This window comes from Mus caroli, unplaced genomic scaffold (genome assembly GCF_978045245.1).
Source record: "Mus caroli unplaced genomic scaffold, Mus_caroli_1 scaffold_12, whole genome shotgun sequence".
NCBI classification, from domain to species: domain Eukaryota; kingdom Metazoa; phylum Chordata; class Mammalia; order Rodentia; family Muridae; genus Mus; species Mus caroli.
In genome coordinates, this window is record NW_028227267.1 from 13,384,091 (window position 1) to 13,404,171 (window position 20,081).

Here is a 20,081-nt window from a genome sequence, read left to right on the forward strand (position 1 = left end):
CAGTGTTTATGTCCTGTGGAATTCATGTGGAAGTCAGAAGACAATTGATAGGAGCTGGGTCTCTCCTTCCAGCACTCGGGGCCTGGGGGCTGGGCTGAGGTCATCAGGCTCGTGGCAAGTGATTCTACTCACTGAACCATCCTGCTGACTTTAAAAAAAAAAAAAAAGAAAGAAAGACAAAAAAGACAGTGTCTTACTATGTATCTCTCTGGCTGGCCTGAATATGTAGACCAGGCTGGCCTCAGATTCATGGAGATCTGCCTATCTTTGTCTCCCAAATGTTGGGATTAAAGTTGTGTGTCACTATACCCAGTAACACCTTCATGATGGCCTTAGCAACTATTGTCCCTCCAAAACAATTTCAGAGACTAAACCAGCGCTCCCGATCATATGCACATTTTTATCCTAATACTTGGGAGGTAAAGACAGGAAAATAAGTCCAGAATCGGCCTTAACTATACAGTCTGTTCAAGGCCAGCCTGGATCCCACGAGACCTGATTTCAAAAACTTAAAACCAAACCTGAACAAGACAAGATGTAAATAATGATAAAGGTATCTTAGAGGGAAGCATCCCCATGCTTGGATCATGCCGGAAGCTATGTAGTCAGGACAGTAAGTGCTGGAGGGACAGAAGAGCAAGCTCTGGCTGCAGGAAGCATCTTGGAGCAGCTGTGGCTGGTCCCTGGAAGCACACTTGGCCCACAGTTCTTAGACTCTGCCTGGACGCTCCCCCATGAGTCACGGATGTCCAGAGCCCCTCATCTTGGCCAGCATGGGATAGTGTCAGCAGGGAGCTCCTGGGGGCAGAGCTCAGATCAACCCTGGCCTCCAAAGAGGTCAGCAGAGGTGCCACGTCAGCCGGGGCCTGCAGAGCGGTGCTTCCTCCTGCCTTTGTCCACCGACCTGGCTGGGAAGGCATGTGTGCTCACAGGGGCTGACACATTGCTTAGAGTTCTTTGCAAAACTTAGTCATCAATCCTGGGAGATCTTATCTGTGTTGCAGAGGGAAATTGGTGATCACTCCCGAGTTTGCCTGGGGCAACAGAGCCTGACAGGGCAGAATTGAGGCTCCTACCCAGGGAGGTAGGCTGCACACCTAGCCCCATTAGCCTGCTTTGGAGCATCCTTTCTGTCTGTGGGCAGTGGGTGGCCACATCTGAGCCTGCAGAATGATGTTGGTCCTGCAGGCAGCAATTCAGACTCAGCCTCTCTGCTTAGCCTCTCCTGACTTCCTTGCCTCCCTTTGCCTCCCTCTGCGCATCCTCCCCAGTGGTGCTTCCTTCCTTCCTTCCTTCCTTCCTTCCTTCCTTCCTTCCTTCCTTCCTTCCTTCCTTCCTTCCTTCCTTCCTTTTCTTCTTGTTCTTCTTGTTCTTGTTTCTCTCTCTCTCTCCCTCCTGCCTTCAACTTCCCCAATGCTGGGAATACAGGCAAGGCCTACTGTGCTGGCTACTTAGGCAGATTTGGAGGGCTGAACATCAACAATTCTTCCCATTGGTGCACAAGTGTAAGAATCTGGCCAATCATCAGCCTTCTCTTGGACACCCTCCCTATTAAGTTGTCTCCTGCTGGAAGCAAGCACTTCTGAGCACCAGGGTCCTGGTGGGAGAGGAGAAAGGGCTCTTCCAAGGGCACCTGGCTTGTGGGGGGGGGGGGGCAAAGTAACAGAGGTCAATTAGAGACTCTCCTGAGCATTGAATTGCCAGATCCTATTAGTGGAGAGCACACCTCTGCCTCATCCTTGCTTCCTCTATTCAGACCCAAGTTTCTGGAAGAGGGCCTGAGCCTTTACTCTGGTCTGGCTCTGGACCTGTCTGGCCTTGGCCCACCTCGGAGTGGATCAGATGGCGCAAACAGGGTGTTGTAACAGCCTTTCAGGCTTTCTTGGCCAAAAGGCTGCCGCTGACCCAGTTCCAGGAGGCCCTAGGTCTGAAGGGTTGGTACACAGAGGGTAGAATCCCTATCAGAGCAACGGAGGGAACAGAGTCACAGGAGCCCATTAGGGCCAAGAACCCCACTGGCTCAGATAAACCCAGGATACTGCCTGGGCCTGGGGAGCCTGCATGTGCATGGTTGGACTGCAGAGACCCACTCTGTGCTGCTGTGGTCACAAGGCCAGAGGAGAGGCAGGGAAACTGGAGACACGGGGAGAACACAGTGTAGATAGTTGAGCTGTTTAAACTGAGCCTTCCAAGGCAGAGGACAGGAAGGGAGGCTGGGACAGGTCATCAGTTTGTTCATGCTTCTCTGTGGCTTAAGGATCCAGTAGCTATCCAGGTTCTTGCCATACCTGTTTACTGGATCGGCCCTGGGAATCATCAAAAGCCCTGTGGATTCCTCTGTAGTGTCTGAGGGTAGAGGGCTCAGGAATCTCCCATCCTCTCTGTCAACCCCTCCACCAATCCTGGGCAAGCTCTCCCAGGGTAGGCATTGCCTCTCTCTATAGTCAGTTTCTGGATATGTATGTAAAATTGTGAATTTAGATTTTACTGTGCCATAGACACCCAAACAACAGTTTCAAATATGACATTTATTGCTTTTACATGAGTCAAGTCAAACAGTGCTCAGTTCCTGTCTGCTACAATGAGAGCGAGGTGACCAGGACTCCAAGCTTCTTTTGTTACTGTGCAACCAATTTCAGTCACCATGGTCTCTACCTCATGCAATATGGCTGCTAGAGTTTGAGACAGCACATCAACACTGCAGAAGGCAAGAATAAAGAAGTAAGGGAAGAGGGGGTGTTCTTTATGTCCAAAGTCACACCCCATAAGTTACAGGGGGGCAATCTATGGATGGACTTGAATTATCTGTCATCTACCTGAACCTAGCTGGAAAGAAGGATGGGAATTATTGCTTAAAATCAGAAGTCTGGGAAGGAAGACCCACCACGGCTGTGGAGTACAGCTAGTTGTCCTTGTCACAGTTCATAACCTGAGCACAAGTTTCAAGATGCTGACCTGTCAAAGCAGCAGCTTACAAGCAGAATTCCATGTTTCCTTTCTTGGCCTGGCCTCCGGTTTCAGGCCTTCAAGTTCCTCTTGGAGCAGTGTGAGCAAGCGCCCATGTCCTCCACCTCCAGTATCTCCAGCTGGAACAGGATCAGCCTGAAGATCAGAGCCAGCCAGGCCATCCCGAAGAGGATCCACAGGGACACAATACTATTGTACCACAGAGGATACGCTCAAGGAGGATCCCTGCCTGGGGAAAGGGGAGGTCAAAGGAGGTTGACCTGTGGTTAGTCAGACAGAAACTGGGATCCCTGAGTGGTTTGACAGCATGTATGACTGTGCACCGTGTGTGTGCCTGGTACTCTTGTAGGTCAGAAGAGATCACCTAGAACTCTTAGCTGCGAGCCACCAGGTAGGGGCAGGGAACTAAACTTAGGTCCTCCACAAGAGCAGCAAGTGATCTTAACCACTGAGCCATTTCTCCAGCCCATTTGATTATTTTTGAGACATGGTCTAACCTAGCCCAGTCTATCCTCAAACTCGCTATGCAGCTGAAGATGACGTTGACCTGATCCCCCCTTACCTCTGCCTCCTGAATGCTGGGATTTTAGGTGTGTGCCACCACACACAGTCATAAGATGCTGGGGATCAAGCCCAGAGCCTGAGGCATGCTACAGGGACATTCTACCCACTTAGCTCTATATGTTTTGTTTTGGCTGAAATGGGGCGGGTAGTAGCAGCCAGGAAGTTTGGGAAGAGCCATGGAGCTGCTAAAGTGTCCTGCCTCTGTCCCTAGCAGCAATGACTGCCATCTGAGAATGCTGTATTCGTGACAAAGGAGAGGGCATCTCCCCTTTTGGATTTAGAAACCACCTTACATCGCGGCTTCTGGGCTCTATTGTTCTCTTTTTCTCTCTGGATCCTGGCACCCATGGTTCCCTGGGCTCCCACAGGTCCTTATTTCCAGTTGCTCTGGGCCTGTGATAGTTCCCATCATCCTTGCATGTCGACTCAGACATCCTTCTCAGAGAACAGCCTGCCACACGCTGTGTCTTCTTCCTTGTGACAAAAGAACCCTTTCCACATGACTGTCTCTGGGATCATATATGCTAAAAAAAACCACTGAGTGCTACACACTCCCACGGACTGGAGCTGCTCATCAAGTGCTTACCCATGGTGCCCAGATGTACTGCATCAGCCATGGCCCAGAAAAGAAACAGAAGGGGTTGCCCCGAGACTTAGCTGACTCCTGTGTTAGTCCCGCTCTGTAGCACTGTTTCCTTTTTCTCTATATGCTTCTGGGAGCCTGACCCGTCTCCTTCATCAAATTGGGATCCTTTGCGAGGTAGGGATCTGACTCTTAGGTCCCCACAGCCTTTCCTGTCCTGACGATCCTCCATTCCCTTCCTGTCCTGCTGGTCCTGCATCAGACCTGGCCAGTGGCCCTGGCCCTGGCTGGCAGCCTGGCTTAAACTGCTAGGGTTATGTGGCTAGCTGATTCCTCTGCGGTACCAAATGTGATCCGCAGAACCAGTGCTGAACCCAGGCAGCAGCTCCAGCTCCAGCTCCTGGCTTGATTTCATTTTTTGGCAGAAGGGTTGACAGCTGGCTGGCACTCCACTGAGCAGCTAAAGCAATTGCAGACCGTGGGTGGAACTGGTGGCTGGGGTCTAGGGTGACCCTGGCTATTGGCTTCAGACAGGGACAATGATACTCCATGACTGTGTGTGTGTGAGTGGTGTGGTGTGGTGTGGTGTGGTGTGGTGTGGTGTGGTGTGGTGTGGTGTGGTGTGGGGTGTGTGTGTGTATGTGTGTGTGTGTGTGTGTGTGTGTGTGTGTGTGTGTAGGGGATGAGCTTTCCCACCCAAGAAAGAGGTTAGTCCATTTCTAAAAAAACCAAGAGAGCTGAGGTTTGGGAAAGAGGTGTGGAAATTTCCAGAACACTTATGATTTGGGGATCCACCCTAGATTTGCCCTGACTTGCCTGTGGGGCCTTACTCTGCCACTCTCCAGGCCTCAGTTTCTCCATGTACATGGTGAAGCAGCACAGGGCTCTCTGTAGCGTCCTCGGCAGCAATGATGGGCAGCCGAAGAGAACCATGGTGGGCCTCGCTGCTTTCCCAGCAGCCCCTCTGGCATCCAGGACTTCAGACTAGGCTCAGGGCAGGGAGCTATATATAGTGCAAGAGACTGAGCAGTTTGCCCCACTTTCCTCAGAGTGGCTTCCTGAGCAGAGGAGCCCTGGTTGTCCCTTCACTCACTCCTATGGTCACAAGTGATGGCACCATGTCTCTGCCCCTCCCTCCTTAGTGGGTGATGCCTCTTCCATCTCCAGAATGATATCTACAGAATACTCTCTCTCTCTCTCTCTCTCTCTCTCTCTCTCTCTCTCTCTCTCTCTCTCTCTCTCTCTCTCTCTCTCTCCCCTCTCTCGCTTTCTCTCTCTCTGTCTCTATCTCTCTCAGACAGGATCTCATGATGTAGACCAGACTGTCTCTGTCTTTGAACTCACAATCCTCTTCCTTCTACCTTCTTAAAAAACGCTGGGATGGCTGGGGTGAACCACATCTGGGTTTTATTGTAGAATTTGAAGTTCGTCCTAAGACTATGGGGAAACCCTGAAGACTTTCAAAGGTGCTAAGCATGATATGTGATCTTAAGCACCAAGAGGGACAGGAGAAGAGGGTGTGTTTAGCCCTGAGAGCTAAACCTCGTCACGTTGTGAGGATGGGAACCATTTAAGGCTGTTCGGTGCCCAACCTGTGCAGGCTTCTGCGACAGTCCTGTCCTGACAGGAAATAGCAGTGGGAAACAAAAAGAGATGTGAGAACAGCCTCCAGGAGTGTCTCTTGAACTGGAAGGTTCCATGCTGCTGGCTGCAGCTCTCCTCAGACACGTGCTCCCACCATAAGGGTAGAGGTGAGCCCCTGACCCAGTTAGAAGAAATCTACCCAAGTTAGTTCTTCCTGAGCCACAAGCTGGAGAAAACCAGCCTGGGGTACAAAGGCCCCAGTTATGAGACCCTCCTTTCATGGCAGGTAAGGCCTGAGGCAGGGGACCTTGGACCCTGAGGCCAGAAGGCAGTTGTGGGTTCTCAGCAAGCCTGAGCTAGATCCTTTCAGTTAGAGATTCTGAGGCACAGAGAGGGTTCTAGAAACAGCTTAAGTCGTGGAATCAAACAGATTAGATGTCGTATCTCACTGTGTTCTTTCAGGAAGATGAGGTGGGCTCTCTGAATTCAGCTTTCTCCTTGTTAAAGCAGGGGTGACGCACTCACTCTAGGTTGGAGATTGAGTGAGTGACTTGCCATCCTGGCAGGGTCTCAACTGTCCATTGAAGGATGACAGAGAGTTGTGTAGGACGACCATCCGAGTCAGACTGCTAACATCTTCATCATATCCGCTGGACCACTTGCCAACGATCATTACGGCCGGACTTGTGGATTGCTGATATTCCCTCAGAGAAGATGGGGGTGGGGAGACTCACTGGGCTCTCAGCATGTGGTGTGTGGTGTGTGGTGTGTGGTATATGGTATATAGGTTGGGAAGGACCAGGAGAGGGACTCCATCTGTGTAGTTATGGGGGAGTTATCCATGATGGGTGAACCCCTTCCAGGCAATGCTTTGAGTTCACCCATACTCCTGCCTGAAACCCCTCACCCATTAGGCAAGTATGCCCAATAGATGCACAATTTCCCAGGGGCAATTTTAAAGAAGTCAAACTTCTTTTTGTCTTTGGAATCTCATTAAAATGGGGGTTAGGTGTTGCCTAACCCTGCCTTCCTGCTGCTAACCCCGGGAGAAAATTCTCATGGCAGACCCCTCTTCACTCCAGGGGACTGGTCTATTGGAGGATGTGGCATCCCCAGTGCCAGCCTGGTGGTGGGGGAGGCTGTGACCTTCACTCTTAGGGGATCCTCAGGGCCAGCAGGGGTGAGAGATACTGAGGGCCTTCTCGACAGACTCATACCTTGGCTGTTGTTTCCCCAGGTCCAAAAGAGACTGAGGTGTCCTGGGACCCTCTAAACTGTTTTGCCTGGATCCTGGCCTGGAGCTGGGGGATGGGATGCATGGGGAAGAGATGACGTCAGAAGGAGACTGGGCATCATGTCCCTCTATGGCTACAGGTAAGCCCTTAGCCTTGGAGGACAACTCTGTGCTGGTCCACAAGAGAGAGGGATGTTAGTCCACCACATGGGAAAGGGTAGAGCCTGATTAGCTGGCAAGCTGTGTGCCAAGTTCACCAAGTCACTCCCATGGGATACCAACCAGACACCCGAGGTCGATGCAGAGGCCTGGAAGATGAAGGCAGCTGAGTCCCAACCCTGCCAGCCCTAAGCTGCTCACTGAGCACGTAGTTCCCAAAGCCCACAGTGCTAAGTGTGATGAAAGCGAAGCAGAAGCTCTCCATTTAGCTCCAGTCCTCCATGTGGGAGAAGAGCAGCACAGGCAGCAGGAGCAGGAGCAGGAGCAGGAGCAGGAGCAGGAGCAGGAGCAGGAGCAGGAGCAGGAGCAGGAGCAGGAGCAGGAGCAGGAGCAGGAGGCCTGAGAGCAGCACAGCAGAGCCTTTTAGCCACCGTGCCTGCAAGGGCTACCGTGCCTGCAAGGGGTCCTGCAGTGCACAGCACTGGCCTGTGGCTCTGCCCTATTCCCACCTCTCCATCTTTGTGTTTTCCCCACATTTCCTGAGAAGAGCCTATGGCAGCTTTGATGCCTGCCATCATTCTCACCCCCATGATGGGTGTCTTAACCATCAAAGACTCTATTCTGGACTTAGTTCCCCTAACCGGACCAATCCCCCATTTTCCACATCCCACCATTCCTGGTCCTGCACCCCATTTCCACCACAGTCCCTCCTGGAAATGACTCGTCCCAGTTCCTGACCACTCCCTTTACCTGCCGACTGTCATCCAGCCAGTGGGCACATCCGTGCACCCCACACTTCATGAGGTAGCCCAGGTGATTGAACACCACGAGGTTGAGTGGAATACCAAGGAGAGCAAAGAATATGCAGAAGAGACGGGCGGCCATGGTCTGCGGACTCAGGTTGCCGAAGCCTTGGCGGAGTGGGTTGGGGGGAGAGCGTTGAAAGGGCTCTGCACATGGCCACCCTAGGTCTTTCCCTGCCCATCCCACCCAACTCCTCGGATTCCACTCTCACTGTGGTGAAGTGGGCAGCTCAGAGTTCTCTCTCTTCCCTCCCCACTGCCCTTCTTGTGTCCTGTCCCCTGCAAGGCTGTGGGGCTTTGATATTTTTGAGCCTGTTTCTTTGGACTTAAAACGGAGTGCAGACATTCACTCGGCACAACTGTAAGGAAGCCACAGTGAGGCCATGCTGTAGATGGGATGTGAATCCCAGAGCAGGCAATGTGTGCAAGGGCTGAGTGCATGGACAGATGGGCAGATGGGGGGGGGGTGAAAAGTTGCCCCCTACTGGCTTCTGTGCCAAGCACCTCTTTAGGGGCCTCTTTCTCTGGAGCCTCCATCATCTCTCACATTTTGTTTTATTTTGTTTGCCTTAAAACAAGGTCTCTAAGTCTGGCATCGTGGCCTATGCCTTTAATCCCAGCACCCAGGAGGCAGATACAGACGGATCTCTGTGAGTCCAAGGCCAGCCTGGTTTACAGAGTGAGTTACAGGACAGTTAGAGCTGTATAATACTCTGTCTCAAAAAACAAAGAGTCAAACAAACAAAAAACCCAAAAACAAAGACAAAAAGAAATAAACCTGGGCAGGAAAGTGCCTGCTTCACAAGCAAGATGACCTGTGTGCTGCCCCCAGGCAACGCTCACAGAAAAAGCAGGGTGTGGTGCTGTGTTCCTGTAACCTCAGTGCGGGGGATTGGGGGGGGGGCAGAGATAGGAAAATCCCTGGGGGCTCTTCAGCCAGTTAGTTCAGGTAGTTTGGTGAGTCCTGGGTCACAGTGAGAGACCCTGTCTCAACAAAACAAGGTTGATGGCTACAGAGGAAAAATAATCAAAATTGGCCTCACACACACACACACACACACACGTTAAATAAATAAAATAAATATTTAAATAGAGATGTGGAAACACAAGAATGGTCCTTCCACACACACTTGTCTCAAAAATTGTCCATGTTCCCTGGAGTCGTCAGAGCTCTCTCCTAGAAGTATTAATTAATTAATTAACTTATTAATTATTTAATCAACTAATCAATCAATTAATTAAAAGCACACAGAGGACTCTGTACAGTGCAATTCACCTGCTCATTCTGTTGGACAAGGTAAGGATGCTGCTGGTCAAAGAAGCTGCAGACTGCAAGCTGGAATGGAATCATAGTTTGTGTGAGCCTGCCACCTGGTGGTATGTCCTGGGTCATGCAGGGGATGCCAAGAGCAAGGGTGTTAGGGTCACTGACAGGCATCAATTCGTGAGATTCATGCCTTCTGCCCATACTGTTTCCACACAACAGTCTCCAGGGACCCTTTTCTGATGACTTCCACCTCAGCTTGGCTCTGGACAGAAAATGATCTGGAGAACGGTGACAGGGATGTCAGGTGCTGGTGGACTGTAGGGGGTGGACTGTAGGTGGACTCAGGGGCTGTAGGAGGGGTTGGGTGGAGTGACTAAAGTCCCATTAGGGAAGCAGCTCCCCAAATTGAAAGTGAGCACAGTCCCCTGGTACCTAGTGAAGTGCAGAAACCAGGGGTCCCGAGGCAGGGGGTGCTGCTTGTAGCAGGGTGGAGGTCGTGCTGTAGAGCTGACTGCTTTATAGGTGTGACACCCTGGATAAGATCCCTCATATGCCACTACCAGCTCCACTGCCTCTCAGGGAGGTTCCATTGACTCTCAGGGAGAAGCTACTTCCCAGACCCACCAGATTGTCCCTACCCAGCCATTACCGATGGTAATGATGGTGGACACAGGAAAGAAGAAAGAGTCCACAAGCTCCCAGCTGGTGGTATTTCCTAGGAGGCTGGTCCCATCTTGGTATGCTCGGATGATACTCTGGAGAAGAAGGATCTTGGGAGAGGGAGTTGCTCCTGCTCCCCGCGCCCAGACAGCTTCATACCCGCACCTATACTCACCTACACTTGTACTCTGGCAATCGTCACATTATATTAGACAATTTCTACAAAGTGAGGCACTTCCTTCTGGAGTGGGGAAGAGACACTCAAAGGACTTACTGTGGAGTCTCAAACTCAGGACTTGAGGTATCTGTCAACATACCAAAGTGGACACTGTCTGCCAGTCTCTCAGCATCACCAGCACCTGTTATGAAAATGTCCTGGCTGGCATGCCCTTTCCCTACTCTAAGCTCTCTTGGGCCTTTCCCCCAGCTTCTCTTCCCTGTATAACCCACCCACTTTGGCTACCGGCCTCTTGGTCTCTTGACTACTCTCGGCTCCCATTCTCCTCTATTCCCCTCTCCTCTTTCCTTCTCTCCCCAGGACCCCCTCATTGTCCAGTTCAGTCTGGACTCTTCCAGATGCCTCTGTTGGCTCTCTCCATCATATTGACAGTAATCCCTCTCCTCAGTCATGTTTAGGAGCCGCATGCACTCATCTTCATTCCTTCACCCACTTACAAGGCTCTAAGGCTCAGAAGGTTGCAGGATTCACAATGCCTCTCTTCCATGTTACATGTACAGTAACAACTTGCTGGAGGAGAAGGGACTCCAGTGTGGCTGTCTACAAGTTGTGTGGTAAGCTCAGCTTCTGTGCGTTATTACCCCTGCTGGGATGGGCTTTTCAGTAATGTAGCTGCCTTTGACACCCCATGCTCCTGTTAATAACCCCAACAAACTCACTGGTTCATCCAGATAGACCCGGGTTGAACAGTTCCTTTGGTAATTCATTGGTGCCCTAACTGGGGTGAAGAATTGGTATTCATGTGTCCCCAGAAAAACACACTCATTCTTGACTCCAAGCCAGGTCAGGGCAAGGAGTCTCTACCCATCCTGCCAACCTAGGATTCTGTTTGGAGTTGGGGGGGGGGGCGCTGGGTCCTTTCCCTCCTTAGAGCCAAGCCTCTCCCCCAAAGGTTCCTATTTGCCCCATCCCCGCCCCGTGCACCCTTCAGAAAAGGCTAGATGTGGCTTTTCATCCTTTGCCCTTGATCCCACAGGGCTGTCCTACACAGACTGCCACCAGATCAAATGCTATCTTGACCCTATCACGACTGCCCTGTAGCTTGTGACTTTCTGTATTCCTTATTTCCAAATTTAGGATGGCAGTGCTCTTTAGGACACAGGCTAGCCATGCCCTCTCATTTCCTTAAGGATGGAGGCCTTTTCTGTTGCTGTTCAGCCCAACCGATGGCTACCCATGCCCAACCGCACAGCCCTGCTTTTCCCAGGCCTGTGCCCTCCACCTCTCTATGGGATAACAGCTCCTATGATCCAGGACCATAGCATCCTTCATCCCTACTATGCATCCTGTGAGCCCCTGCCTAATCCACTTTTCCCCCAGGCTGGCCCACTTGTCGCGCTGGAAACTGCGACTGGGGTCCCCGGACACGCGACCCTCTAGCACCCAGAACACTCCAGTGCCCAGCACCAAGTCAGCCCGAAAGGAGAGCAGCAAGAACCCATGCCACAGCCCCCAGACCACCAAGGCACTGTGGGAAATCTCCGTCCACAGATGATGGAGTGGAAGGAGCCTTGGTGCGCTAACATGACTGGAGAGGCCAGAGCTCGGGAGAACTATGGTGTACAGGAGCCAGGCTGGGCAGGAAGGATCAGGAGGGGCCCTTCTCCAACCAAAAATGCTTTTCTCTTTCGTTTCCCTGTTCAGGAGTTCTGAAGGATGGGGTAGTCTTGGCCACCCTCAAGGATTCAATCCCTGGAACTGCAGCAACCCCCCCCCCCAAAAAAAAAGATGCTCCTAGAGAGAGTGGAGTCCCATCCCCACATCAGAGAAAAGGAGAGGACTGTTGGGCAGCAGCCACAGCCACAGGAGAGAAGGGCTCAGAATCCTCCTTCTCTCCCACCCTCACCCCACTGCACCCCGGCGCCTCCCGTGCAGTAGGAGAGACTCCTGCAATCCATTGCAGAGAAGAAACAGCAGCCAAGTTTATTGTCACAGGACTCCTGCCTAAGCTGAGGGGCTGGGGACTTCCTCCAAGTGCTTCCTTGTATCACCCTAGATCTCGCTACAGACAGTGTACTATAAGAAATAAAATGGGGAGTGGGGTATGGTTTGTCTGTGCTGTCCCTGGCTGGGAGGCTAGCAGGCAAGAAGACCGGACCCAAATTTTCCTTGCTACTTTGGAGGGAAGTCCCTGCATCTCCTTCCATCCAGAAAAGAAGTAGGGTCCAGCAGGTGTAGAGGTGTTGGAGACGTCAGATTTCAATCCTTTCCTGGGTGGCAGTAAGTCTTGGGTGCTGGGAACCCTCTGCCAATGTGGGCCCTTCCCAGGGACTCCCCTCAACCTCTGGGGCTCACAGTCCCACCCCCACCCTTAATGCTATAAAGAGGACACAGAACTTGGGAACACCCCTGCCACTGGAGAGGTAAAGGAAGTCCAAACAAAAATTAGTTCCTAATCTTGTGAGTCTGGGACAAACCTTTCCTCCCTTTTGGCCCACAATGTCACAATCTGGCAGAAGAACCGGGCTCAGTGGGAGTCCATGCCACCAGAGAGATGACAGGCTATGAAGCCCTTGGGATCTGCTGCTCCCCCCCCTCCCCAGCTTCTCTGGGGGTGGGGGAGTAAAGAGGTCTAAGTGTGCTCTGAAGGTCAGAGGAGGTCATGTTCAAGAAAGTTGTGGGACCCCTGAAAGGGGTCCCCAGTGTTGTTCTAGGATTCCTCTCCACTTGTGGGCAAGGAGAGCTGGGGAATTCTGACTGGCAGCCTTCTTGTTCCTCAGCTGTGAGACTCCTGAGGATGGCTTCCTGTATGCACCAAAGGCATCCCCCGATGTGTGTCCAGCTCCCCTCCTCCAGCCACCGCCCTGAACTTTCATTCTCCCCAGGTTTATTCCCATCAAAGATGAGGATGCTGTCTTGGAGCTCCTTCAAGACTGACACACTGACACAACGAAGGCAGAAACCACCACTATCAAGGCCCTAGAACCAGACACAGTTGCCTGCTGCCTAGTAGGGACCTGTTAAGAGCCTACTGTGTATGTAGTAAATAATACAAAAATCAAGTCCACCTTTGCTTGCAGCCTAAGGGCTCCCATGACCATGTTAAGATGGCAGTAGTGATTTGGCAACCACAATCCAGGTTCTCTTTGGGAGATGGGGAAAGCTCCAAGGGCAAACTTCACATCTCCATCCATGCAGATCTTTGATCTTTGTCTCCTCACACCCCCCCCCCACCCCAGTCACTTTGTAGGCACATCTGTCTCCTTTCTCTCTCTGGAAAGTTGCTGGGTAGTGTGTGGGTTGAGAAGAAAGGGGAAGGGCAGGGAATGGCATGGGTTTGGGGAGGTCAGGACACTTGGGTCTCATGCAGAGATGGGGATTTTCTGTGATCTAGGCTCAGAGTCAGGGGCTGCTCCATCCTTAAGGTCCAGGCCTCTGATGAGCTGCCAGAGCCGGGAGCACCTGTGCAGAAGCAGGGATCCCAGGCTGAGGACCACCGCCAGCCATGCCAGTCCTAGGAGGATCCATATAGCTGCCAAGCTCCGATACACAGCGATGTAATGCTTGCTGGGGTCTGTGCCTGCCGGGGAAAGTGATGGCTTGTGTCTGAGGGAACTGCCACCCCCCCCTACTCCCCCCCTCCCCGCTTCCATAGGAATGCGCTCTCCCTCGTCCTCATACTAAGGACTACTAACGGAGGAAGCAGTGATGGCTACTATACCAGAGACTTCTGAGGAGGCCACCAAAAGTTCACAGCGGCTGCAGAAGTAACCAACCTCAGATAGCTGGTACCTCTATGCTCATCACCCCTAGTGGGTGCCCACCAAGATAACCCGATTATCCCATTCTCACCAACAACATAGTCCCCGAAGCCAATGGTGCTGAGGGTGATAAACGCGAAGTAGAAGCCCTCACGGAAGCTCCAGCCCTCCACGTGGCTGAAGAACATGGGTGGGAAGATGAGAATGACCAGGGTCCCCAAGGTCAGGAACAGAGCCAGGCCCAGGACCTGCAGCAGCTGGGAGGGAAAGAGTCTGCCCTTGAGACCATTTAGAAGTTTCTGGAAGTATATGAGGGAAGTCTGGGAAAAGTTAGGTGTAGGCAGGGCAATGTCTAAGCTCCACCCCCACCCTATCCCTGCTGCAGACTTTTGGGTGGGTCTGTACCCCTGGGGATGAGATTTGTATGTGCCAAGTTTCCTGGGCAGGGGAATGTGTTATGGGCAGGGGAATGTGTTAGTGGGTCAAGGAAGGAGTCAAAGACCCTTTTAAACTTGAGAATCACACTTGAGCAGGCGCCCTGGGGTCCCACTCAGGCCTGGGATTAGACTACTGTCAACTGCCAGACTGTTCCAGATCCCTCTGGGGGCATGCTGGGTATCCTGGAGACTGTTTTGGACCACATGAAAGAATGTTGAATACCCGTGACGACCATGGAGAGATAATGTTCAAATTCTCCACCAAAGAAGGATGCAGCACAGAGCTGCCTAGCACTCAGGGACAGTTCTCTCAGTCATACCCAGGGCCTGGTTCTCAGCCCTTTACAGGTAGACTCCATAGTCAAGGTGCTATAGAACCCTTTGAGGCCCTGCTTTGCCTGGTCTGTATCATCCTTCTTCTTATCTCTCTTCTCATACCTGAATCTGTCAGGTGTTTGTATACCCAAGCCCAGGTCCTAATTTTCAACCATCTGTCCCCAAGGGCCTGGAGGGGAGGGAGGACTCTGAGGATCTGAAGGGGGCGGGGAGGACGATGCCTTACCTGGGAATGCCTGGGGTGGTCCTCCCACCTGTCCAATGTGGTCAGGTGGGCCCGCAGCCCTGTGCCCAGATGGTTGAGGAAGACCACATTGAGTGGGATTCCCATCAGAGCATAGAAGACACAGAAGATCTGTCCTGCCTCCGTGCTGGGGGCCAGGTTTCCATAACCTGCAGGGCAAAGGAGTGTGCAGATGCGGGGAAGAGAGAGCCCAGAACTGGCTCCCACCCCCAACCACCAGCTCTAGCAGAGGTTTGTCTCCATCAGCTCTGTGGGAAGAGGAGTGTTCCCTGTTCCTATGGACACTCTCCCTATTCTCTGATAGAACAGCCTCTACTTACAGAAAGCGCATCACCAACAATGCTGCCTCCGGGAAGCCCACCTCACTGCCACTCTCTGCCTCCCTGACAGGCGTGATTCCCTGAGATGTTTTATGGCATTTCTATCGAGTTACACACTTTGCCTTGTGTGATTATAACAATTTAATCCCACTTTGGGGACTGGAAGTTCTGAAATCCAAGCCTGGGACAGAACCAAGTCTGTGCCTTCCACCCCAACCCCTGTCACTCTGCCTGGCTCGCCAAAGAAGCTTGGCTGGGATTGGACTTGGACTTAATTGAATTGAAGAAAGGTCTGTGTAAGAGAGACCCTGGGGTTCACAAGGAGTGAGTAGTGTGGACTTTCTGTTGGCACCCCATCTTTTCAAGACACTGATCTATCAACTGCAGTTGCTGGCAGGGGAAGGCCACGGGACCGGCTCTCACTCCTGCCTTTATGCAGCTGTGCTGAGGAATAGCTCTTTCTAAACCTTCAGTGTGACCCAGAGAAGTGAGTCCAGGCAACTACAGCTGCAGCCAACCTGGCTGCCTTCCGTTTTCATGGTTTCCCCTACTCACTTCCCAACCTGTGCCCTGTGTGTCACCTCCGGGATAAAGCACATCCCCAGCCCAGCAGTGGCATTTAGAATGGACCCCAAGCTCAGCAGGGCCTAGGGAGGCCCTCACTCCTCTCCCAGTTACCTATGGTAGTGACCACTGTGCCTGCAAAGAAGAAACTGCTCCCGAAGTCCCAGTTGCTAGGGTTGGTGGAGTTGCCTTTGGGGTTCACACCCTTCACCCAGGCTTCCAGGATGACCTGTGGAAGAAGCACGGAGAGCAGGCTCAGCAGTTACTGAGTGCAGCCTGTCAGCAAGCTCTCAGGAGGATGCTTTCCTGTCTCTTAGATAGCATCATTCCTGGTCACAGAAATAGACACGAAGGATCCGAGGCTCTGGCTAAGACACTAAGTGGCCAGCGGTTGACTGAAGTGTGTGCTCTAATGAGCCAGTGGGAAGCCAGGGCCTAAGGAGGTAGTGTGCAGATGCTCTTGATAGCTAGGAAAATATCACGCATGCGCATGCACACACACACACACAGAGAGAGAGAGAGAGAGAGAGAGAGAGAGAGAGAGAGAGAGAGAGAGAGAGAGAGAGCAGGGGAATTAGACAAGATGGGTTTTGTGTTGTTGAGTGCTTCTGGGAGAGTTTGCTGCCCAAAGTAGGGTGTGGGGCTGCTTTTCCATGGGACAGGTAATGGGAATGAGAGCTTTCCTGGACATGGGGTGCACATGAGTGTGCTGGCAGCCGCATTCTCTGGCATTCTCTAGTGAGTGCAACCCATACCTGTAGGAGAAATCCCAACAGAGAGTCCCACAAGTGAGTGTGTGTGTGTGTGTGTGTGTGTGCACATGTGTGCTTTATGTGTCTATGTTTTGTGTTTCTAGAACAGAAGCCTTAACGGGCTCGAACTTGTGCCCTTAACCCCTTATGGGAAATGGGCAGGGTTCCCTCCCCCCAAACTCTAGGCTTCTCCCTTTAGCTGGGAACTTGTTTTAGGGTGGTGGCTCAGCCTTGGTATCTTGCGGTGCCCTAAAGGCAGAGGAGCCATTGAGAAGTATGGTTGCTCCTGCCTCTTTCCTGTGGGAACTGATGTTCACCAGCTGGGTGGAGGCCTCCTGGCCCTCACTTGGGCAGACTTTAGCCTCCTCTTTCCCACACACCCAGGGAGCTGGGGCAGGCGTTCCAGAGTGTGTCCTGTCCTTGGAGACTTTCACCCTTGGGCCTAGCATTTGCCCAGCTCCTAGTGCATCTCTGAGCCTTCCAACCTGTGGAGAAGGGGTTCTGACTCCTCTGATGGCTCTGGGTGTGGGTGAGTGGCCTCAGGGAATCCCATGGTAATGGAGAAAGGGACTGATGTACATACAAGCTTGCTTCCTCGTGGAGTCAAGTTTGAACACTACACTCAGCACTGTGTGTGACTCAGTGTGTGAGTTCCCCAGGAACTGGATTCCCCCAAATCTGCTTTCCAGGCTCCACTTACCCTGGGAGGTGAGGATTTGTCCTGCAACTGAGGACTTTCAGGGGTGTGTCTGTTTCGTCTTTCCTAGTGAGCCCTCAAACGAAGCACAGGCCCCTTGGGATGCAGTCAGATCTGGTCCATCCTTGCCCCTTGACTACAGAGTTGCTTTAAGCCTTGCCACCTGTCTGCCCACTCCTCGTTCCTGGCTCCACTACCAGCCCAGGGCAGGAGGAGGTTTGGAGGGTGTTCCTGACTCAGGCTTACTTCTGGGATGTTGAGGGGGCTGGAGATGAGCATCATCCCTGAGTAACTCTATATTCAGAGTATATCCACATATAGAACAACAGAACAGTCCACTCTGTTCACATCTCATCTAGTAAGCCTGTTGCTCTCAGTCCCAAGAGAAGTCTCAGGGCCTCAGCACCACCTGGTGAGCTCACCCAAAGCGCCTGAGTCAGCAGGTCTGGGTGGATGCTGACGCTTGCTCTCAGGCATTGCTGCTGGTGAGGGAGGGCCACAGACTCCACCTTAAAAATTCTCGCTTTCAGCAGTGCCCTGTCCTCACTGGGTGAGCTGGTTCATGGAATGAAATGTACAGAGTTCCCCAGCGAGAAGCACCCGTGTGAGTTCTGCCTCAGCCAGTGACTGTGCAGACTTGTCGCCACCCTGCATCTCTCACCTGCAAGCTGAAGGCAGTGCTTGCAGTAAGCAACTGGGAAAAAAGCACCTGCAGGGTGCTCAGCCGCAGGCGCTAAATGATGATGGCCCAGAGCCCCGTCCCTACCCATGAATGCACATTCTCACTATGCCAACTGTGCTTGGCTTGTTGTTTGGTGTTCGCTAATACTACCTGTTCCACCTGTCTGTCCATCTTCTCAGTGCCCCACCTTTGCCCAAAATACCTAGTTTTGCTTTGTTTCTGAAAGAGAGGGAGGCAGGAGGAACCCAGGCAGGAAGTAAGACCACCTAGGCGTCCAGTTCTGGCAGCTTTCATCCACCCCACCTGGCTGCTGTCCACCAGCCCAGCGCGTTCTAACCTTTGTATGTGTCTCTACCCAGGGAGATAGGCTGGGAGCCAGCCTATGGAGCAGCAGTCCTGAGAAGTGGGCGAGTGTGAGAGGGGACATCTCTGGAGTGTTGAAGACTGACAGTTCATGTGTGCCGACTGCAGGTGCATTCTCTTTGTGGATGTACATGTGTGTGTCTATTCCCATTTGCTTCTGTGCAGAGTTGTGTACGAATATGTTTGTGCAGGCAGCCAGGGCTCAACCACAGGTGTCATTCCACAGAGCCATCAGCCTTGTTTGGGTTTTGCCTTGAGGCAGGGTCACCGAAATAGAGCTTGCCCTTTTGGTTAGGCTGCTCTGGCCTAGCCAGTGAGCTCTCAAGATCCACCTGTCTCCCCAACCCACCAACCTAATGCTGGGGTCATAGGCACTTGCAGCCATACCCAGAGATGTACATGGGGGCCAGGTCCCTCTACTTACTCTTTCCTACTAAGCTGTCTGCCTAGCTTTCCATCTTTTTTTTTTTCTTTTCTCTCTCTCTTTTTTTTTTTTTAAGACTGGCTCTCTTACTGGCCCGAGGCTTGCCCACTTGGCAAGGCTGGCTGGCCAGAGAGCCCAAGGGATCTGCCTGTCTAGGCCGTTCCAGTGCTGAGATTACAAGCCGCTATGCCTGACTTTTTTTTTTTTTTAATTACACTTTAATTAGCACATAGCAGTGTGTGTGGGTATGGGTGTGTTTATATGCATGTGGAAATGCATGTACCATTGTGTGCATGTCAAGATCAGAGGACAACTTCCAGGAGTTGTCTCTCCTTTCCCTATGTGAGCTTCAGGACTTGAACGGCAGCCATCAGGCTCTGCTCCATGCCAAGTGCTTTTACTTGATGAACCATCTTGCCCGCCCACCTCTGGGGGGGGGGGAACGACATCTGGGTCTAGAACTCAGGTACTCATATTCGTTTGGCAGATGCTTGGCTGAGCCAACTCCCCAATCCCAGATATATTTTTTTCTTCTCATCTTACTGATGAGGACATTTAGGTTAAGTGACTGGCAAGGTCACATAACAGACCTGAGAATTAGGGCCCCGGACTAGATCTCTCCAGGCTCAAGCTTCCTCCACACTCTGCTTCCAAAGGGGAACCAACCTCTGGGTAGTGGCTCTGCTCGTGCCACTAGCGCTTCCATCACCTCCCCACTCTTCCTGTCCCATTCTTTTGTACTCTCACCTGTACAAACTGCTCCAGGGCCTGCTGGTCTAGGCAGGTGTAGTTCTCTAAGAAGCGTAGCTTTTCCAGCTGGAACTGGTCCCTGGATTGAGCCTCTGCCTGCTTCTCCAGCAGCTGGAAGATGGTGGCCCCAAGCAGTAGGTAGCAGATATAAGCCAGAAGCAAGGGCAATACTTGGCCACCCCAGCAGCCGCAGACCCCAGCACGGGGCATGATGTGGCCAGGACTCTGCAGCAGCTGTCAGGGTGGCTGTGGAAGAGTTGGAAGAGGTGAGAGCCCCTGCCACTGCCTGCCCTGTCCTCCACCGCACAGGTGTCTGCGGCAGGGGAGTCTGTTTGAACAGTGTGGTGTGCAAACAGGCCTGCCATCCCCCACCCAGCCTTGTTTTTCCATGCAGAGCAGCAAGGCAGCAAATGCTTGGGCCCCTCAGGGACACCTATGAGCTCCTCCTGAGCTCATCTGGCCTTAGCTTCTGCTTCCAAGTGAGGCTGAGTGTCTGGGAGCGAATCTGATCAGGAGCCCACTCTGCTGGAACTGAAGGGATCTTGACAACTTCAGATTCCTCACTTGGGAAGGCTCTCGGCTCAAACACAGGAGGCTGGGAGGGAAGGCTCACAAGGGTGTGGGTTGCCCTTGCTAACAGAAGGGAATGGGGAGGATTGACCTGCCTATTGGGGGAACCTGGGGCTGAGTAAACCAGAGTAAAACAAATCAAAGCAAAGTAAACAGGCAGATGACAGCCTTGCTTAGCAGCA

At 52.3% G+C, this 20,081-nt stretch overlaps 1 protein-coding gene and 1 pseudogene across 1 annotated transcript; both read right to left on the minus strand.

Moving 5' to 3' along the window:
* Positions 1–3,017: 3,017 nt before the first annotated feature.
* LOC110309654 (potassium channel subfamily K member 17-like) lies at positions 3,018–11,957 on the minus strand (annotated as a pseudogene).
* Positions 11,958–13,361: 1,404 nt separating this feature from the next.
* On the minus strand, positions 13,362–19,539 carry LOC110309828 (potassium channel, subfamily K, member 16). Its single transcript, XM_021182567.1, has 5 exons — positions 19,327–19,539; positions 15,776–15,890; positions 14,760–14,926; positions 13,852–14,017; positions 13,362–13,579 (listed from the first exon to the last, which is right to left on the minus strand). Exons 1-5 carry the CDS (start codon positions 19,537–19,539, stop codon positions 13,362–13,364), a joined length of 879 nt encoding a protein of 292 aa, XP_021038226.1.
* Between the last annotated feature and the right edge of the window lie 542 nt (positions 19,540–20,081).

Excerpts from the sequence above, each read along its gene's own strand:
- LOC110309828 (XM_021182567.1), bottom strand. The coding sequence starts at position 19,539 with ATGCCCCGTGCTGGGGTCTGCGGCTGCTGGGGTGGCCAAGTATTGCCC. Across the intron at positions 15,891-19,326 it reads CCCTGGAGCAGTTTGTACAG|GTCATCCTGGAAGCCTGGGT; the intron begins GTGAGAGTACAA and ends CTTCTTCCACAG. Across the intron at positions 14,018-14,759 it reads ACCACCCCAGGCATTCCCAG|CTGCTGCAGGTCCTGGGCCT; the intron begins GTAAGGCATCGT and ends TTTCCCTCCCAG.